This window comes from Schistocerca serialis, chromosome 4 (genome assembly GCF_023864345.2).
Source record: "Schistocerca serialis cubense isolate TAMUIC-IGC-003099 chromosome 4, iqSchSeri2.2, whole genome shotgun sequence".
In the NCBI taxonomy this organism is placed as follows: Eukaryota; Metazoa; Arthropoda; class Insecta; order Orthoptera; family Acrididae; genus Schistocerca; species Schistocerca serialis.
The window spans coordinates 259,964,009-259,986,320 of NC_064641.1; the positions used below are offsets into that span (position 1 = coordinate 259,964,009).

The window sequence follows — 22,312 nt, forward strand, 5'->3', positions numbered from 1 at the left end:
TCCTAACGTCAGAAGCGAGGAAGGCATTGGAGAAAATGGAAAACAAAAAAGTGTGTGGTGTAGATGATGTTCCTGCAGAAATCTTATGAGAAGCAAGTGGAAAGGAGTTGACCTCTCTTTGCAACTAAATCTATGGTGAAGGAGATTGGCCAGGACACTTCCTTCCATGTAACCGTAATAGTGCTAATACTACAGAGGACAAACTCTAAAAGGTGTGGAGAACAGAAGAATATCAGCCTAATATTGCACCCAGCAGAAGTTCTAAATAGAGGGCTACACAGAACATTGGAAAAAGCACTTGGAGAGAAGAAATATGATTTCAGAAGAGGAAAAGGTACTCAGGATACCACTGAACGTCTAGGGACTATTGGTGCAAGATACAGTATATAGCAAAGGGCAAAGGAGTATTTGCGAGCTCGAAAAGGCTTTTGAGAGAATGCAGTTGGATAAGCTGATGGATATCTTGATGAGAAAAGAAGTGGAAGGAGAAAAACTTGAATGCAATATGTAACTGAATCAGAAGGCATGGTTACAAAGAGAAACTGGGACATTGGAAGACAACATTACTAGGAGAGGGTGACTGAGTGAGAGTTCAGGTGAATAAAAATTTACAGTTTTATGCCAGATGTTTTTTCTTATCCCCAAATAACTATAACCACTCTACATTACAATTTTATTGCCAAATATTTCAAAATAGCTGTATGTCATTTGAACTGTTGTTTGAATTGTGAGCAGACGAAGGATGCCAATTTGTTGAAGCACTGCCGCACAAAAAATTTAATAAAAAGGGCCAGAACAGTGCTGTCAGTGTAAGTGTAAATTACACAAGAGATAATTTACATAAAGCCAGCTGCAAAAATTCTTAGGTTAAAAGAAAATACACAATACATCTGAGAAATGACAATGACTTAGTGCCCACAACTTATTGTGTAAACACCTAGGCTTTAGAGCATCATGTTAGACGATCTTTGAACTCAGAACTCTGAGGTAGATTGAGTGTATTAAAACTTAACTGTGAAGAATCCAATCTCATGTATACACGCAACAAAGGTTAAAGACATTAAAGATGTGTGACAGACACCCTTGATGATGTCTGAGGAGGTTATTCATTAAATAATGTAAGACAAAACTTGGGTACTACAGGCAACAGAGATGATATGATTCTCAGTGACAGTGCCACCCTAGTTGTTTGGCTTCACACAAGTAGTACCAAATATCCAAAGGGCATTTGGCAGTCATAATTCATGAGTGTACTGTACAGACCTCAAAAATGAATCCATTGTAGATTATTATTATTACTCTCATGTCATAAACATACAGGAACATGTACATACATTTTACACAATTATGACTAAATTACTTTTGACCAAAACTTGGCCACTTCCAGTACATTTTCTGTTGCTTGTTGAAGATCATCTTCTGTACAGGAGACTGGGCACAATCGACACCAAAGCATGTGTCGAACTGTCTGTTCTTCTCCACAGTCACACCGACTATCATTTGGATCAATGTATCCCCATCTTGCCAAGTTAACTTTTGATCTTCCAACTCCGGATCTCAGTCTATTCTGGTACTTCCAAGTTGTCCACTCCCCGTCGTGGCCTAGAGGTAAAGTTTCAACAACTTTTCCAACCAGGGCGAAGGTAGGTCATAGCCCTCCATAGTTGTAACCTAGCTTTTTCAGCAGTCGTTCAAAGTTCCTCTGATGTCCTAAGGAAGTTCCATGCGGCTTTTCGTGGATGATGCTGTAGTATACAGAGAAGTTGCAGCATTAGAAAATTGTAGCGAAATGCAGGAAGATCTGCAGCGGATAGGCACTTGGTGCAGGGAGTGGCAACTGACCTTTAACATAGACAAATGTAATGTATAGCAAATACTTAGAAAGAAGGATCCTTTATTGTATGATTATATGATAGCGGAACAAACACTGGTAGCAGTTACTTCTGTAAAATATCTGGGAGTATGCGTGCGGAACGACTTGAAGTGGAATGATCATATAAAATTAATTGTTGGTTAGGCGGGTACCAGGTTGAGATTCATTGGGAGAGTGCTTAGAAAATGTAGTCCATCAACAAAGGAGGTGGCTTACAAAACACTCGTTCGACCTATACTTGAGTATTGCTCATCAGTGTGGGATCCGCACCAGATCGGTTTGACGGAGGAGATAGAGAAGATCCAAAGAAGAGTGGCGCGTTTCGTCACAGGGTTATTTGGTAACCGTGATAGCGTTACGGAGATGTTTAATAAACTCAAGTGGCAGACTCTGCAAGAGAGGCGCTCTGCATCGCGGTGTAGCTTGCTCGCCAGGTTTCGAGAGGGTGCGTTTCTGGATGAGGTATCGAATATATTGCTTTCCCCCTACTTATACCTCCCGAGGAGATCACGAATGTAAAATTAGAGAGATTAGAGCGCGCACGGAGGCTTTCAGACAGTCGTTCTTCCCGCGAACCATACGTGACTGGAACAGGAAAGGGAGGTAATGACAGTGGCACGCAAAGTGCCCTCCGCCACACACCGTTGGGTGGCTTGCGGAGTATAAATGTAGAGGTAGATGTAGATGTAGATGTAAACTCTTCCTTGACTTCAGTTGTTGTGGATGCGGTTCATGCCCATACAGAGGATGGGCAATTTCCTGTTCCACTGCCTTTCTTTCCTTCTTCACAGCTATCGCTCTTCGAACATATGGTGGTGCTATTCGACTGGAGTGGATTTCAAGCAACCTGTTATAATTCTGCTGGTTTCGTTGAGAGCTACATCCACCTGTTTGGCATGAGTTGAATTATACCAAACAGGACAGGCATGCTCTGCTGCAGAATAGCATAGTGCCATTGCAGATGTTCGGATTGTTTCAGATTGACTACCCCACTGTGAACCGGCTAGTTTCTGTAGGAGATTGTTCCTGGTGGAAACTTTCGACTTGCATTTCATGCATTTCTTTTTTAAAGTGAGAGATCTGTCAAGTGTCACTCCTAGGTATTCTGTAGTCTCGTTGTGTTCCAGTTCGACCCCCGAGTGTACTATTTTCAACTTGCAAGTGACTTCATTGTTTCTCCAATTAAAAGCACGCACCTGGGTCTTTGATGGGCTTGGTTTAAGCTGGTTTGTGTTGTAGTATCTAAATAGATCTTCAAGGACATTCGTGAGGTTGTTCTCCACTGATTCAAAATCTGTGCTCTAGATGGCTAGAGCGAGGTCATTAGCATATAAGAATCAGTGGAGAACAACCTCACGAATGTCCTTGAAGATCTATTTAGATACTACAACACAAACCAGCTTAAACCAAGCCCATCAAAGACCCAGGTGCGTGCTTTTAATTGGAGAAACAATGAAGTCACTTGCAAGTTGATATATATATAGACAATTTATAGAAGATGGCTTCGAAGCTCAGAAGGTGACAGGAGTGATATATATATATATATATATATATATATATATATATATATATATATATATATATATATATATATATATATATATATATATATATATAAAGAAAGATGATGAAACTTACCAAACAAAAGCGCTGGCAGGTCGATAGACACACAAACAAACACAAACATACACACAAAATTCTAGCTTTCGCAACCAATGGTTGCCTCGTCAGGAAAGAGGGAAGGAGAAGGAAAGACAAAAGGATATGGGTTTTAAGGGAGAGGGTAAGGAGTCATTCCAATCCCGGGAGCGGAAAGACTTACCTTAGGGGGAAAAAAGGACAGGTATACACTCGCACACACACACATATCCATCCACACATACACAGACACAAGCAGACATTTGTAAAGGCAAAGGTATATCACTCCTGTCACCTTCTGAGCTTCGAAGCCATCTTCTATAAATTGTATAATTGTATAAATTGTATATATCGAAGCCATCTTCTATAAATTGTGTGAGATTTAGCAATGTCCAGTACAGCTTGTACCTGGACGAAATCCAGATTGCTGAGGTATAAGGGAGGGGTCAATTTCAGGTGATAGGCAATTTAAAATCAGTCTTTCCAGCATTTTGTAAAGACGTAAAAGAAGTGCAACTGGTCTAAAATTCTTTGGATCATTTCCTTCTTTGCCAGGTTTCCGCAAAGCAATCAGCCGACTCTTTCGCCATCTTTGGAATTTGGTTTCTGCTTACACAGTTGTCAAAAAGTTGGAGAATCCATTTCTTTGTATTTAAGCTAAAGTATTTAATTTGCTCTGTATATCATCTAAGCCAGCTAATATGCCATTTTCACTTTTTTTGATAGCCTTCTATAGTTCTTCCATGCTGAATGACGATGTAAGGTCATTACTTTCCTCTTGCTCTTCTCATTACAATTTCGGTTTTTGTGGTTTGTGTGCTGGTTTCCTGTTCATCAGTAACTGATGTACTATTTGATTGGCAGTGATATTATGATGTGTAGTGGTCTTAGTCGAATCATTGTTTAGGCGTCTCAGAAGTCTCCAAGCCTTAGGGCTGTCTCTTTTCAGATTCACGTTTTCTATAGTTTCAGTTCACTTATCCCTTTTTGCCTCCCTTATAGAGGAAATAAGATTGTTCCTTGCTTCCATAGTTGCTTCACTGAAAGGGTTTTCTTCAAATAAGTAGCTGCAGTCAGTTAATAGGGTGGCTTGGTCTGAAGTAAGCCCGGGGATATAACACGTTCGACAGCCACGACAGATAGACATACTTGAACATCTGTTTACAGCCGCTGTGAAGGTGTCATAGCATTTGGGTATTGGTTCTATACAAGATTCTTCTATGTCTAGCAATTTTGCAAATATTGACCTATCAGCCTTCTTAAAATTACACCTTCTCCAAAAAGATACCTCCTGTGGTCTTATAGCAGCAAATAATTGACACATTATTGGTCTATGCTGTGATTTGGGTATTGGGGAGCAGACAGATTTTACAAATTGTTAGCTGATACTGCTGCTACCAAAAATTAAGTCAGCATTGTAAGCTCGCCTCCACCTGCCGCTGTTAAAAGATCCAGGCAGTTTTGCATCATGGATTAAAGTCAGGTGACTTGCTTCTGCCCATACTTGTACTGCTGTCCCATTTTCATCTTCATGATCATAGCCCCAAATGGTACTATGGCTGTTGAAATCGCCGATCACTATCTGCACATGTTTATTTAGAAAATTGGGTGGTTTGTTAACAATGAATTCAGCGCTGGTTGGTTTATAAAGCGATGTAATGGTGCAATTAACTGTTTCTAGAGTGAGAATTTCAATGTTGTTTTCCTCCTTGAATGCTGTGGATAAGATCTGGATGAACAAAGATAGCACTTCCATATTTATCATGTGGTCTTTTGATAGTGAGACACATTCCGTCTATTTTTGGTCTGCACATGTCACAAATTCTGTGTGTCTCATGCATGCACAGTATAGGCACTGGTGCTGACTGCACAGTTCTCTTAACAGTTCTTCTTTGGCTGTTGTTATGCCTTCTGTGTTAATACACATTATCATTAACTGTGGCCCTGAAAAGGGCTCAGGTATATGTGTTTCTGGTGTGAAAGGATCAGCCGTCACATTATTTTGAATCATATTCTGGCACTGCCCAGGGTACGCCCGATTGCTTTTATCATCCTGATCACAGATCATCACAATCTTTCCGGAGGCTCCTTTCGTGTAGATTATCAGCTGTTTGTCTATCAAGGAAACCAAGTGGTTCAAGCATCAGGGATGGAATTTATCTCAAGCACTAGCATCCAACCTAGCTCTCAATGTGAGATGTCACTAATGCCTGTGGAACCTCTATGATCTGTGCAGTTTACGCAAACACAAATGTTTTTGTTGATACATACAGTTGTATGTACTTGTGAAGCATGGTAATCTGGCAGCTTGTAGCTCACTTCTACCCACTAGTGTGCATAAGTGAGGAGCAACACAACTACTTAAGATTACTTTCATTAGTAGAACAGACAGTTTTCTGCATGAAGTTCGATGCCATTATTTTCCATCATTTACAATGAGTCATCTATTTAACAACTGTGTCAAATATTTTTAAAGATAAAGTTTATGATTCTGCATTATTTACTGACTGGTTTCAGTGTTTTAAAACAAATGTATACTGCAATGTAGAGCTTTTCATATTTTAGAAATTAGAGACAGAAATTGGAGAAATAAGCAGAAAAATAACAAATCATTAAGATCATACACTCATTTCATTTCTTTTTTTTTTATGTTTCCAGTCTACTGACTGGTCTGATGCTGTCCATCTTTCTCTGTCTTATGCTAATCTTCCCAGCTGCTCACAATGTTGCATATAATTAACTTAAAAGGTGTGTTGAAACATTGCAGCCAAATATGGTTTGAGTGATGAGCTTCCTCTAAATGTCATTTCCGCAGCTGAACATAGCATTGCATCCTGTACGCATTAACGTTTTACAATCAGTGAAGAGCACGATAGGACATGTCTCACATTTTGTTTGCAAATGCTAATGTGTCCCACATGTGAAACATACATATAACAGAGAACAGACAGAAACATGCAAATCAAGAAGTTGATGGTTTAAGCATACACAAATTTGTTACTTGTGATGAACAAATTACAATTCCATTTTAAACTGGAGGTAGTATATATCACCTCTGCTGTATGTGTAAATAGAAGCAAACCATACATTACGTACATTTCAAAAAATGAAAGCACTTACAATCAGATTTGAAGTTCTTCCACCAAAGAGCAAAATCAACTGGGTGGTGGACTCACTGCCAATGAGTGTTGCTGTATGTCTCCAACGTGGACATGGTCCAATTAGATCAAGAACTTCCACATCCTTATTCCACACAGACAGGATTACTGGTTTTGTGTTCACTGGTCGTGTAGGTGAAGTGCGCCCACCAATTATTAAAAGCCTCCCATTATGAAGTGGTATGCAAGTTGAATGCATAGCAGCCAGTGACGAATCTCCTTTTGGAAGAGGAGAATGAAGAGTGACATGCTGAACTGTAAAATCCGTAGTATTAACAATACTAATTTCACTGAGCCTGCTGTGTTCTTGACTGTAACTCTTTCCGAAGCCACCCACTAGCGCTATGCGATGTTCGTCCAGTCTTCCACTAGCATGACCAAATCGTTCTGGTATCTGCCCCTGGACAGGTAACACAGACCAATGGAGGTCATTGTCTTCAGAATAACGGAGTAAATTTTGTGACATGTTAATGCTTTCTTTTTTCCTATCATCACTGAACCAATTCTCCAGCACCCCTTTGGATGCTATGGTCAAAGTATAATGGCAGCACATAAGATGCCAACTTTCAAATTCATCAAATGGTTCCAGTCTCACAACATTATTCACTTTGCCTTCCTCTGTGAGAAGCTTTAAGGCCTCATACGCAGACATGGATGCACATGCACTCCAACCCTACAAATAAGAAAAAGTATACAATTCATTGAGTCCAGTATTCATATTATGGTTTGCAGAAAATTTTACCCCCTAAAGCATGAAAAAAACCCAAAAATAAAACTACTGAACTAATACAAAAAAGTGTTTTTATGTATAATGAAACCGTTTGGTAGATATACAAACTAGTAATATACTATTTACATTAATAATCAAGAAATGACAGGACGGTAAGCTGTTATAACCTAAAAATATTATGGGACAGTCTTCAGGAAATAATGGTGCTGCACATTTTCTGGATTTTTACCGAGATAAACTCACACTGCAGAGTTTTTCTACAGCATGACAATGTAGGAGTTGGCACAGAAACAGCTAAGTAAAAACTCCAAACAATTCACACATTTATTTATACGTAACAGCCAACTTCAGAACTTTCCTTTGTGTAAGACTACCTGTACAAGATTTATGTGCCAAACTGAAATATAGATTCACATATTTTACTGTTTGTGCCACTTCTGCATAATCTTTCACTAACTGTATCGAAACCTATTTGTATTGTTATCATCAACTGCGGGCTTAACCTTACTTGTGCTCTTTTCAAATTTTTGAGAACAGTAGGCCTATCCTAACGCAAAACAATCATTCTCTAATTACACAGTACAATTATTTGAGAAATAGGTTATTTTTATAGAATTTCTGAACGTTTAAAATTATATTTTTGTAAGTTACTGATACAAGTGTTGTTGGATAATTTATTTCATAGCTAATCAGCATTTGTGATTCACAGTTACTCCCAAAGAATAAAGTACACTGAATTATTTCTGAGAATATTTGGAAGTTACCACTGTCCTGTGCATAATCTAATTTGTAGTAAATTGGTATTCATGATATTTCTATTGTTACATCTAGTTTTCCTTTAAAGATGGCTATCTATTATCAACATTTATCATAAATTACCTCTATTTATGAGTTTGCTAATGATTATAATTAACCTCAAAAGTTTTAGGAAATTAGCAATTTTATCACAGATTTTTCTGGTGCCTTAATATAAATCTAGTTTTGTTTCAATTCTTATAGGGAATTAGTAATCTTTTTAGCACAATAGATATAAAAGATGATCAGGCTTAGTTTAAAGTTATTTTTTCCCTGTCCTGTAACACACTGCACAAGCCAAAATGCTGCCCCACTGTAACTGCTGTTCTCAAACATGGGGTGACTTAGTTGCTTTTGTAATCAACTGGAAATCACCCTGGCAGCTGGTGTGAATAGGTGTGTTGGAAGAATCTTGACAGTCATGTACCTGTGGTACCAGTACCGAAGATATCTCATGTACTATCCACTCCTGTGGATCCTGTCCCCTATGTAGAAATTACATGATCTGTCATTACTTGTCGACTTGACTATGAGTGGTGTTTCACTAATAGATCTAGAGGCCCTGTACAGTATGGATGGGACCAGGGAGGAATCAGGTATTAGTTATACTGATCTCCCTAACCAACAAGTTCAAGGTGCTGTCTTTCAGTGGCACTGAAAGTAAGCAAGTGGAACTCACTTCACCTATTTTGGGGAAACCTGTTTTGTCCAGTGTCAAGAGGAGGCAAACACAAATGGGTAGGGTCTATTAATCGTTGACAGTTGAAACATATGGCGAATGATGGTAGCCCTTAAGGAAATGGCAGCAAGAGACAGGAAAGGACACCATGTGTACTTAGTATGTATGCCTGGGAGCCTCATTCAACATGTTGTAGAGACTACTCTGGGAACAGGGAGCAACCAGCTGCAGATTGTGGCACACAATGGAACAAATGATGCCTGCTGTCATGCTCGGAGGTAGTACTTGGACCATTCCAGCGTGTGGTAGAGAAGGTTGAGAAGACAAGTCTTGCACACGGAGTTTCAATTAAACTCACAACTTGCAGCATTGTCCTCTCATCTGATCGTGACCCCTTCATTCAGAGTCGAGAGGAAGGACTGAACCAGGGACTACAGAGGTTCTGTGATAAGCTAGGATGTAATTCCTGAGCTTGCACCATAGGCTTGAGAACTGCAGGGTTTCTCTAAATGGTTCAGGTGTGCACTACACATTAGAGGTTGCTACTCCAGTAGCTGAATGTGTGTGGGGCACATGCAATGTGTGTGGGGCACATGCAAGACCTTTCCTTTTTTTTTATATAGATTAGGCAATCCTCCATCCAATCTAGATAACAATATTTGTAGGAGACCCAGTATCAGTGTAAGACTGAAAGAAATGTCTAGGGATTAACTGCCAAAGCGTTCACAGCAAAGTTTCAAAGTTCCAAGAGCTCCTGGAAAGATACAGAAAGCTGGTCAAAACCTGAAATTGATGGCAATGAGATTCTTGGGGAAAGTTTAATTGTATATCGAAAGGATAGGCCAACAGGAAATGGAGGTGGTTTATTTGACACAGTACACAAGAAACTTAAATCCACTGAGATTGAAATTGAAGTTGCATGTGAGATTGTTTGGGCAAGACTCAGTAGCAGGGGTGGGCATACAATAGTAATTGGATCATTCTATTGCCCACGAGACTCATCCTACGATATAGCCAAAAACTTTCCAATCATACTGTCATCATCAGCGGAGAGTTTAAACTTCTAAGAAACAGAGACTACTGTGTAATAGATGTAAAACAAAGCATAGGACTATAGAGAGTGAGATGCTGAATGAAATGCATTTGGCTGTCAAGAGAGCAACCGTATGTGGTCTTCAATGGCTACCATAGCAGAATACTGCCAAATGATCTTCCACAAAAACCAAATAAATTCTGGTTATATGTAAAGGCTATCAGTGGCGCCAAAGTTAGTATCCATTCCCAGAAAATGTGACAGGAACTGAAACTGAGGGTAGAAAAGCAATAGCTGAAATGATTAAATCTGTTTCCAAATGTTCCTTCACAAAGGAAAACCAGCAGAATTGACCTAGTTTAATACTTCTACAACTGAAAAAATTAGTAAAATCAGTATTAGTGTAAGTGGCATTGAGAAACAGCTGAAATAATTAAAAGTTAAGAAAGCTCCAGGGCCCCATGGAATCCCTATCAGATAGTATACTAAATTTTTAGCTGAGTTAGACCTTCTTCTAACTACAATCTATTATAGATTCCTTGAATAAAAACCCGTTCCCAGTAATTGGAAGAGAACACAGGCCACACCTTCTACAAGAAGCATAGTAGAAGTGATCTACAAAATATCATCCAATATCCTTGACATGGATTTGTTGTAGAATCTTACTCTTGAGCTCAAACATAATGAGGTATCTTGGACAAAACAATCTCCACACAAACCAGCATGGATTCTAAAAACATTGATCATGTGAAACTCAACTTGCACTTTCCTCACATGACATACTGAAAGCTTTCTGATCAAGGCAGTCAGGAAGATGCAGTATTTCTTGATTTCCGAAAAGCATTTCACTCAGTACCACACCTATACTTACTGTCAAAAATTTGATCAATTGGGGTACCAAGCAAAATTTGTGACTGCACTGAGAACTTTTTGGTAGGGAGGACACAGCATGTTGGATGGAGAATCATCGTCAGACATAGAAGTAGCTTCAGCTGTGCCCACAGAAGTGTGTTGAGACCCTTGCTGTTCATGTCGTATATTAATGACTTCGTGGACGGTATTAACAGTAACCTCCGTCTCATCAAATTCCTGATTTGGAGTTTGAACAGGACTAGTGATCAACTTACTCTCATTTATCCCTCTATCAACAAGATGCAGTTACCTATAATGAAGTACGGTCAGAAAGAAACTGCACAAGTATTCAATCAGATCTTGACACGACTTCACAGTGGTGTTAAGATTGGCAATTTGCTTTAAATGCTAGAAATGTAAAATTGTGTACTTCACAAAACGAAAAAAAAAAACATAATATCCTTTGACTATAATGTCAGTGAGGCTCAGCTAGAATCAGCCTCACACAAATACCTGGGTGCAACACTTTGTAGGGATATGAAATTGAATGAGGAGATATGCCCTGTTGTGGGTAAAGCAGATGGTAGACTTCGGGTTATTCACAGAATACTGGCAAATACAATCAGTCTACAAAGGAGATTGCTTACAAATTACTCGTGCAACCCATTCTAGAATATTGCTCAAGTGTGAGGCCCATACGAAATATGACTAGCAGTGGATATTGAATGTATACAGAGAAGGGCAGCATGAATGGTCACAGGTTTGTTTGACCTGTGGGAGAGTGTCACAGAGACACTGAAGAAACTGAACTGGGGCAGTTTTGAAGACAGACGTAAATCATCCCAAGGAAGTCTACTAGCAGAGTTTCAAGAACTGGCTTTAAATGATGACTCTAGGAACATACTACAACCCTCTACATAGCTCTCATATAGGGATCATGAGGACAAGCTCAGAATAAATAAAGTGAATGGAACGGCAAGAAACCCAAATAACTGGTACAAAGGGATGTACCCTCTGCCATGCACTTGGCAGTGGTTTGCAGAGTATGGATATACTTGTAAATATAGATGTAGAATGTATATGTGGCATCTCTTACTCCTATCCTTTATGTATGTTCTGATTATGACACCAAAGAACTCCCATAATTACACATCAAAAGTCTCCAGAATAAGTGGAAGCCACTCTTAAATCACAAGGAACTCAACTGATGAAAGCCCCCACTACAAATAATCATGTTCAAAGGCAACTGTTGATCTGTTGTTGGTTGTCTGATATGGGCGAGGGGACCAACCATCGAGGAGGTCATCGGTCCCGTCGGATTAGGGAAGGAACTCGACTGTGGCCTTTCAAAGGAACCATCCTGGCGTTTGCCTAAGATGATTTAGGGAAATCACAGAAAACCTAAATCAGGATGGCCAGACGCAGGTTTGAAATGCGGTCCTCCCAGATGCGAATCCACTGCACTAACCACCGCACCACCTCGCTCGATGATCTGTTGTTCTGTGTCCACTTACATCATAACAGCCGTCTCAGCTACAGCTACATCTGTTGTTGTTGTTGTTGTTGTTGTTGTTGTGGTCTTAAGTCCTGAGACTGGTTTGATGCAGCTCTCCATGCTACTCTATCCTGTGCAAGCTTCTTCATCTCCCAGTACCTACTGCAGCCTACATCCTTCTGAATCTGCTTAGTGTATTCATCTCTTGGTCTCCCTCTATGATTTTTACCCTCCACGCTGCCCTCCAGTATAAATTGGTGATCCCTTGATGCCTCAGAACATGTCCTACCAACCGATCCCTTCTTCTAGTCAAGTTGTGCCACAAACTCCTCTTCTCTCCAATTCTGTTCAATACCTCCTCATTAGTTATGTGATCTACCCATCTAATCTTCAGCATTCTTCTGTAGCACCACATTTCGAAAGCTTCTATTCTCTTCTTGTCTAAACTATTTATCGTCCATGTTTCACTTCCATACATAGCTAAACTACATACAAATACTTTCAGAAACGACTTCCTGACACTTAAATATATACTCAATGTCAACAAATTTCTCTTCTTCAGAAACGCTTTCCTTGCCATTGCCAGTATACATTTTATATCCTCTCTACTTCAAACATCGTCAGTTATTTTGCTCCCCAAATAGCGAAACTCCTTTAATACTTTAAGTGTCTCATTTTCTAATCTAATTCCCTCAGCATCACCTGACTTAATTCGACTACATTCCATTATCCTCGTTTTGCTTTTGTTGATGTTCATCTTATACCCTCCTTTCAAGACACTGTCCATTCCGTACAACTGCTTTTCCAAGCCCTTTGCTGTCTCTCATAGAATTACAATGTCACTGGCGAACCTCAAAGTTTTTATTTCTTCTCCATGGATTTTAATACCTACTCCGAACTTTTCTTTTGTTTCCTTTACTGCTTGCTCAATATACAGATTGAATAGCATCGGGGATAGGCTACAACCCTGTCTCACTCCCTTCCCAACCACTGCTTCCCTTTCATGTCCCTCGACTCTTATAACTGCCATCTGCTTTCTGTACAAATTGTAAATAGCCTTTCGCTCCCTGTATTTTACCCCCGCCACCTTTAGAATTTGAAAGAGAGCATTCCACTCAACATTGTCAAAAGCTTTCTCTAGGTCTAAAAATGCTAGAAACGTAAGTGTGCCTTTCCTTAATCTTTCTTCTAAGATAAGTCGTAGGGTCAGTATTGCCTCACGTGTTCCAATATTTCTACGGAATCCAAACTGATCTTCCCCAAGGTCAGATTCTACCAGTTTTTCCATTCGTATGTAAAGAATCGCGTTAGTATTTTACAGCTCTGACTTATTAAACTGATAGTTCAGTAATTTTCACATCTGTCAACACCCGCTTTCTTTGGGATTGGAATTATTATGTTCTTCTTGAAGTCTGACAGAATTTTGCCTGTCTCATACATCTTGCTCACCAGATGGTAGAGTTTTGTCAGGACTGGCTCTCCCAAAGCTATAAGTAGTTCTAATGGAATGTTGTCTACTCCCGGGGCCTTTTTTCGACCTAGGTCTTTCAGTGCTCTGTCAAACTCTTCACGCAGTATCATATCTCCCATTTCATCTTCATCTACATCCTCTTCCATTTCCATAATATTGTCCTCAAGAACATCGCCCCTGTATAGACCCTCTATATACTCCTTCCACCTTTCTGCTTTCCCTTCTTTGCTTAGAACTGGGTTTCCATCTGAGCTCTTGATATTCATGCAAATGGTTCTCTTTTCTCCAAAGATCTCTTTAATTTTCCTGTAAGCAGTATCTATCTTACCCCTCGTGAGATAAGCCTCTACATCCTTACATTTGTCCTCTAGCCATCTCTGCTTAGCCATTTTGCACTTCCTGTCGATCTCATTTTTGAGACGTTTGTATTCCTTTTTGCCTGCTTCACTTACTTCATTTTTGTATTTTCTCCTTTCATCAATTAAATTCAGTATCTCTTCTGCTACCCAGGGATTTCTACTAGCCCTCATCTTTTTACCTACTTGATCCTCTGCTGCCTTCACTACTTCATCCCTCAGAGCTACCCATTCTTCTTCTACTGTATTTCTTTCCACCATTCCTGTCAATTGTTCACTTATGCTCTCCCTGAAACTCTGTACAACCTCTGGTTCTTTCAGTTTATCCAGGTCCCATCTCCTTAAATTCCCACCTTTTTGCAGTTTCTTCAGTTTTAATCTACAGTTCATAACCAATAGATTGTGGTCAGAGTCACATCTGCCCCTGGAAATGTCTTACAATTTAAAATCTGGTTCCTAAATCTCTGTCTTACCATTATATGATCTATCTGAAACCTTCTAGTATCTCCAGGGTTCTTCCATGTATACAACCTTCTTTCATGATTCTTGAACCAAGTGTTAGCTATGATTAAGTTATGCTCTGTGCAAAATTCTACCAGGCGGCTTCCTCTTTCATTTCTTAGCCCCAATCCATATTCACCTACTATGTTTCCTTCTCTTCCTTTTCCTACTCTCGAATTCCAGTCACCCATGACTTAAATTTTGGTCTCTCTTCACTACTTGAATAATTTTTTATCTCATCATACATTTCATCAATTTCTTCATCGTCTGCAGAGCTAGTTGGCATATAAACTTGTACTACTGTAGTAGGCATGGGCTTCGTGTCTATCTTGGCCACAATAATGCGTTCACTATGCTGTTTGTAGTAGCTTACCCACACTCCTATTTTTTTATTCATTATTAAACATAATCCTGCATTATCCCTATTTGATTTTGTATTTATAATCCTGTATTTACCTGACCAAAAGTCTTGTTTCTCCTGCCACCGAACTTCACTAATTCCCACTATATCTAACTTTAACCTATCCATTTCCCTTTTTAAATTTTCTAACCTAACTGTCCGATTAAGGGATCTGACATTCCATGCTCCGATCCGTAGAACATCAGTTTTCTTTCTCCTGATAACGACGTCCTCTTAAGTAGTCCCCGCCCGGAGATCCAAATGGGGGACTATTTTACCTCCGGAATATTTTACCCAAGAGGACGCCATCATCATTTAATCATACAGTAAAGCTGCATGCCCTCGGGAAAAATTACGGCTATAGTTTCCCCTTGCTTTCAGCCATTCGCAGTACCACAACAGCAAGGCCGTTTTGGTTAGTGTTACATGGCCACATCAGTCAATCATCCAGACTGTTGCCCCTGCAACTACTGAAAATGCTGCTGCCCCTCTTCAGGAACCACACGTTTGTCTGGCCTCTCAACAGATACCCCTCCATTGAGGTTGCACCTACAGTACGGATATCTGTATCATTGAGGCACGCAAGCCTCACCACCAACGGCAAGGTCCATGGTTCACTACATCTACACTCTGGAAACTTACAGTTGTGAGATACTAAGACTTACAGGTTCTTTCACTGGCAATACAATAATAAATAATATTATAAAACAGATAGATGGGTAACAACATTTGATTTAATAATGTGATATACTTACGTGTTCTTTATATCGTCTGATTTGCAAGTCAAAATCTGGATATTTATCCAGTGACAATAATGGACTGCCCAGAGATTCAAAATGATGTTTCATCACATGCCCAAATCCATCATCTGGACATATTTGTTCAAAGGTGACAAATGTTGCATGAGGAAACTTGGTAGATGCCCATTCTATAAATTTAGTTGAGCTGTGAAACAAAATATAAAAGTATGTTTTAGGATCAACTACACCACCAGTATTTTAAACAACTAGACGTGCATGCAATTAGTAGGTTCACACCTTGATTCATCCATGTAAGTTATGGAGCATTCTGCCAAAAGCAATGTAGGTGCAGCCCATGATATGCCAGCGCTTGACAGAACACTTTCAATATCATTCTGGCAGCGCAGGTCACCTCCAACCAAATGGTATCCTTGTGAATGAATACCAGTTGTACAAGAGTTTACATCTGTTGAAAAAAAAGTCATCTGTGAAAACAGAAATTAACTATAGCAACTCTCACCAAAAACACAAGCAATAGGAAAAGAGCTGTACGAGGGTCTTCAAATAAGCATAGCGAGAGATACTTCTTAACATGCAACATTTACTTTTTTGGTTAGAATATGTGTGTGTTGACTCCATTTTAGCTTGTTATCTACTTAAACAGTTTGCTGTGAAGTATTATCTTATGAGCTGCATAAGATATTGCTGAATGAGGATTGTTGAGTACTTAAGCTTGTTTCTTCAGAAAACATAGTTTTTGAACAATCTTTTAAAGTTACTGAAAGGTCATTTACTAAAGTTAGAAATAGGAATGGACCCAATGCCAAACCTTGTGAGACTTTATATTGTCCCTTTATGATTTTAGATTTATTCCTTCAATGCATTTTGTCAATATTATCCTCTTCTTCCTGTTATGAAGATAGAAAGCCAACCACGTGCAAGGGATGATGTTAATGTGATAACATTTTAGTTTTCCATGTAAGAAGTTCACAGCCCTCACAATAATAAGCATTGGCTAGATCACAGAGTACAACAACATTACAGTTTTTGTTGTTTAGGTCTCATAATTCTTCATTTGTACATCATAATTATACGGACTTCTCTTTCTTTTACAAAAGCCAAACTGAGAGACAGCTGGGAAGTTACATAGTGAAAAATGGATCAATGTTCTATTCTATGTCTATTTTTTAAAAAATAAAAACACTGTAAATAGTGGAATGCGTCTACAATTGAGGTAATATTCTTTTTTTCCATTTTTAATTAAGTATTTCACTTATGCTTATTTAAGTCAATCAGTAAATATACTTTATGAGTCATCAAGTAATTACAAAGATAGCTAAAGGGTGGTCCTCTCAAATATCTGATCAGAGTACTGTCATCACCAGAAGAAGTATGATTCATTGGTGAGATAATGATTTTTGTATCTCCTAAGGTGATGAGTTTTTAATATTTATGGCAGTGAGTGATGAAAATAGTGTCTGCTGGAGTAAATCTGTCATGCCTGTATTTCGTTGCTTATTATCAGGTGCAATATTTGCCGCCACTGTATGGAAATAATCATTGACATCGGGGGACAATGATTTAAATGTGTCACATTTCTGCCACAATTGCTATCTGAGAACTAAATTTGATTCCTCTTACTATTTTTATTCTCTTCTTACTTATTATTATTATTTACATTTTATGGCCTTCATTGGACCACTCTAGCCAATGTTTATACAAAGAATTTTCCAATTTCCTGTCAGCCCAGTACCTCTTCATTCTCTCGGATCTCATCCTTCTTCATTCATAGGAAATCACCCTTCCTATTGTCTGTTTGTTGATTCTCGTTTGCTATCTGGTTTGTTTTTTGATTTTGTCATTTTTGTTTCTTAGGTCTTCCAATGTAATCTGTAGCTCAGCCATATCTTCCTTGATTTCTGTAATCCACTTAATGTTGCACTTACTATTCTGCAATTTTTCTATTATTCTCCTGATGATCCTGTTCTCTGGTGTTCTGATTAGATGTCCAAAGAATGAAATGCGTTTCGTCCTGATTGTACTCGTTACCAGTTCTATTTCCTTGTAGACTGTTTCATTTGTAGCTACTCTCCAGTGTCCATCTTTCTGGTACGATTTGTTGATGCACGTAATATTATGAGTTGCAATGTAGTTGATCTGATTTTGTTTGATCCTGTTCTTATGAACTGGCATAAGAATGGTTGACTGCCAATGCTCCGAGTCATTGATGCCTTCTAGGTGGGTACCCATCGAATCCAATGTAGGCTTCTCCTGCATTCTTGGACAGGACGGTGGAAATTTTTTCCTAAAAGACCTTTCCATGGTTGACTTTTGAAGGTAGTTAACCTCGAGTGGAGCAAGCTCTGATTTAAAGCTATGGTTGTTAACTGCAGAGGCACAACCCTAGATGTTCAGGGTTTTGCGTTGGCATTTCCTCCTAACCCACTAAGGTATGGTTTTCCTACCAATACTCGGGTGGCTGATTGCAGTGGTTTCCCACTGGGCGATAGGGTCACCGTGTCCCTACGCCATTTCTTCTTACTTAAAAAAGTTCCAGACTTTTTCTTTCTTCAAGGAGGGTGTTTATTTTTGTGTGTGATCAAACAGCTGTTATTGTTCCCAAATATAGCCCTTGGCCATCCAGGTTGACCTGATTGAGAAACATGTATAAACAATTTACAAACTCTATTAACAACAAAAGGTTAAAAAACTGACCATCTGGCAACCTCTGTTTTGCGTATGAGGAGATAACAATTCATCAATGGGACTCCATTACGTTTTTTACCTCCTACATGATGCCAATGTTATTCCACCAAATTAGCAATCACAGCTGTCTTGTCTTTTATACAGGTGCAAACTATTGTCCTACCCACAAAAACGCAGAAATCTGTTGTACATATGAATGAAGCAAACTGGTTGCAGCACCAATGTTTTGCATGCCATAGTTTTCTGCAGCACAACAGTGGTTGCAGTACACTGAAACTTAGGTTATTGATGTTTTGGGATCTTTCCCTAATATATGGAAACAAGTGTACATTGCTTACCGTTAGATAATCCAAGAATACTGCTGAGGATTTTTGATCTTCTAATACACTCAGTTTTGCGAGAAATAACTTCAACGAAGTCAACTTCATAATAGGTAAGACTGAACTCTTCTTGCAAGTTCTTCTTAAGCCTAAAGTATGTTGTATCATAACCAGCTCCACAGGAGATGATCTGTGAAGCAATAAAACTTCATAAATTAACAAAATACGGAAACAGGGTTCCTGCAGTTGATGACTGAAATAATATAAAACCAAATGTTAACAAGTCTCATCATATGAAATATACTTCCGTGTCATTTATTTGTTTCGGATTTAGAACTGACAACAGCACCTTGGAATATAAAAGATATGTGATTCATGTCAATATAAATTTCTCGATGACACGATACACCATCTTACCACAATGGGTTGCTTTGCATGCCTCACCAATACAGACAGCCATACCATAGTTGCAATTATATCAGAGGGGAGAGGCCAGGCTAACATATGGGTCCAGAAGACTAGCAGGAGGCTTTTCAGTAAATGAAAGGGAAACAGTATGAAGGACTGACTGGCCTTGCAACATTAGTGAACAAAGCCTTGCTAAGTTGGTACTGTGAACATCTGAAAGTGGGGGTAGGGGGGAACTACAATCATTATATTTCCAAAGTGCATGCAAATTGACTGTATGGTTTAATGACAGCATCCGCTTGGGTAAAATATTCAGGAAGTAAAATAGTCCTCCTTTCAGATCATTGAGCTGGGACGAATCACAAGGATCTTGTCATCAGAAAAAAAACATACCTGTCATTCTATGGGTCAGAGCATAGAATGTTTCCTCCCTTAAAATGTAGGTAGACTAAAGACTTTGAAAAGAAGACTGGATGGGTTGAAGTTGGATATAGATGGAATTAGTGAAGTGCAAAATGCAGTGGTGGGAAGAATAGGAATGCTAGTGAAGTGAGCACAGGGGAATCAACACAAAACCAGAGTGAGGTAATGCCGGAGTAGGACTAATAATGAATAAGATAACAGAAATGTTATTTAACTACTATGAACAGCAGAATGAACACAGTATCCTAGCCAAGACAAGATACAAAACCAAGACCCACCACAGTAGTACAAGTGTATGAGTACATGTCTGTTAGCTTCACAGATGTTGGAGAGACTGAAAAAGGTATGATAAAAGAAGTTATAGTTTTTTAAGGGAAGCAACAATTTAATTTTGATGTGGGACTGGAATTTGATAGTATGAAAAGGAGATGGAAAATTAGAAGAATGTGGGCTGAGGAAAATAATCAATTGCTCCAGAAAATTATGCCACAAGACGGAACTGAGCTTCAGTTTGCAAAGTATGACAGTAATCTCAGCTGCAGCTCTAGGTACAAAGCAGGCAGAACTGATCAATGTGCTGGTGTCACTTCGGTTTATTATCCATCTGCATGGCTGAAAAGTTCGCATGCGGAGTTAGTCTAACATATGCACTGATCTCTTCATCAGTTACCTACAAGTTATTTTTATTTGTTTTAAATTGTGTAATACAAGTCTTTGGAATATTAAGAGTTAAACTGTTTGCTGTGAACCAGTTATCCCCCATGCAGTGTCTGGTATGTATGTTTTAGGGTCCTTTATAAATTTACAGGCATTGTCAACAAAAAAACAAAACCTAGCCTCTACCTTCACTCATCACAGAGTAAAAAAGCTGTATTTACTATATCAGCCATGCAGATCATATAGAAAAGGTCTCCAATGAAGTGGGGAAAAAAGGTAGAAACTTTTAAGTTACCAATTATTAATGCTACAAGACTTTATTTATATCACCAAATGATTTTATATGTGGCTTTTTTGATGTGACTTATTTATTTTCAAATTTTCTTTTCTAAAGTGTTTTTGTAAGTTAATGACTGGCGACTTATGGTAATGGAAAAGTCTTTCCCCCCCCCCCCCCCCCCCACTTCAATAGACGTCTTTCCTTTATGACCTGTGAGTACTGTATAACAAACACAGCTTTTCTTCTCTCTGATGAGTGGAGGTAGTGAATAGCTTTTTTGTGTGTGTGTTGTTGATAATGTTTGTAAATTGGTAGAGGACCCCAAAACAACCATATTTATTTATTTATTTTTATTTATTTATTTATTTATTATCATCCCAATGATCACATTTGTGATATAGGATTTGTCAGGGTACATTTTAACAACTATATAATATCTTTACAAAATTTGTATCTGTGCTGAATTCATACTAATCTATCTTATGTTTAATACAATATACAACTAATAAGTGTTTTTATAACATAATACTAAAACATAATACTAAAAGGTATCAGATAGATTATATAATGGTAAGACAGAGATTTAGGAACCAGGTTTTAAATTGTAAGACATTTCCAGGGGCAGAGGTGGACTCTGACCACAATCTATTGGTTATGACCTGTAGATTAAAACTGAAGAAACTGCAAAAAGGTGGGAATTTAAGGAGATGGGACCTGGATAAACTAAAAGAACCAGAGGTTGTACAGAGATTCAGGGAGAGCATAAGGGAGCAATTGACAGGAATGAGGGAAATAAATACAGTAGAAGAAGAATGGGTAGCTTTGAGGGATGAAGTAGTGAAGGCAGCAGAGGATCAAGTAGGTAAAAAGACGACGGCTAGTAGAAATCCTTGGGTAACAGAAGAAATATTGAATTTAATTGATGAAAGGAGAAAATATAAAAATGCAGTAAGTGAAACAGGCAAAAAGGAATACAAACGTCTCAAAAATGAGATCGACAGGAAGTGCAAAATGGCTAAGCAGGGATGGCTAGAGGACAAATGTAAGGATGTAGAGGCCTATCTCACTAGGGGTAAGATAGATACCGCCTACAGGAAAATTAAAGAGACCTTTGGAGATAAGAGAACGACTTGTATGAATATCAAGAGCTCAGATGGAAACCCAGTTCTAAGCAAAGAAGGGAAAGCAGAAAGGTGGAAGGAGTATATAGAGGGTCTATACAAGGGCGATGTACTTGAGGACAATATTATGGAAATGGAAGAGGATGTAGATGAAGATGAAATGGGAGATATGATACTGCGTGAAGAGTTTGACAGAGCACTGAAAGACCTGAGTCGAAACAAGGCCCCCGGAGTAGACAATATTCCATTGGAACTACTGACGGCCGTGGGAGAGCCAGTCCTGACAAAACTCTACCATCTGGTGAGCAAGATGTATGAAACAGGCGAAATACCCTCAGACTTCAAGAAGAATATAATAATTCCAATCCCAAAGAAAGCAGGTGTTGACAGATGTGAAAATTACCGAACTATCAGCTTAATAAGTCACAGCTGCAAAATACTAACACGAATTCTTTACAGACGAATGGAAAAACTAGTAGAAGCCAACCTCGGGGAAGATCAGTTTGGATTCCGTAGAAACACTGGAACACGTGAGGCAATACTGACCTTACGACTTATCTTAGAAGAAAGATTAAGGAAAGGCAAACCTACGTTTCTAGCATTTGTAGACTTAGAGAAAGCTTTTGACAATGTTGACTGGAATACTCTCTTTCAAATTCTAAAGGTGGCAGGGGTA

The 22,312-nt window shown here is 38.8% G+C and overlaps 1 protein-coding gene across 4 annotated transcripts in view; it reads right to left on the reverse strand.

Annotated features, from left to right (window-relative positions):
• LOC126473906 (tRNA wybutosine-synthesizing protein 4-like) overlaps window positions 1-22,312 on the reverse strand; it is a 68,785-nt gene that overhangs the window by 34,141 nt on the left and 12,332 nt on the right. For all 4 annotated transcript variants that reach the window (XM_050101253.1, XM_050101250.1, XM_050101249.1 and 1 more), the window contains exons 3-6: window positions 18,766-18,937; window positions 16,019-16,187; window positions 15,737-15,926; window positions 6,632-7,342 (exon numbers count right to left, since the gene is read on the reverse strand). In XM_050101253.1, coding sequence (XP_049957210.1) covers window positions 6,632-7,342; window positions 15,737-15,926; window positions 16,019-16,187; window positions 18,766-18,937 — 1,242 coding nt within the window. The remainder of the gene's footprint in view (window positions 1-6,631; window positions 7,343-15,736; window positions 15,927-16,018; window positions 16,188-18,765; window positions 18,938-22,312) is intronic.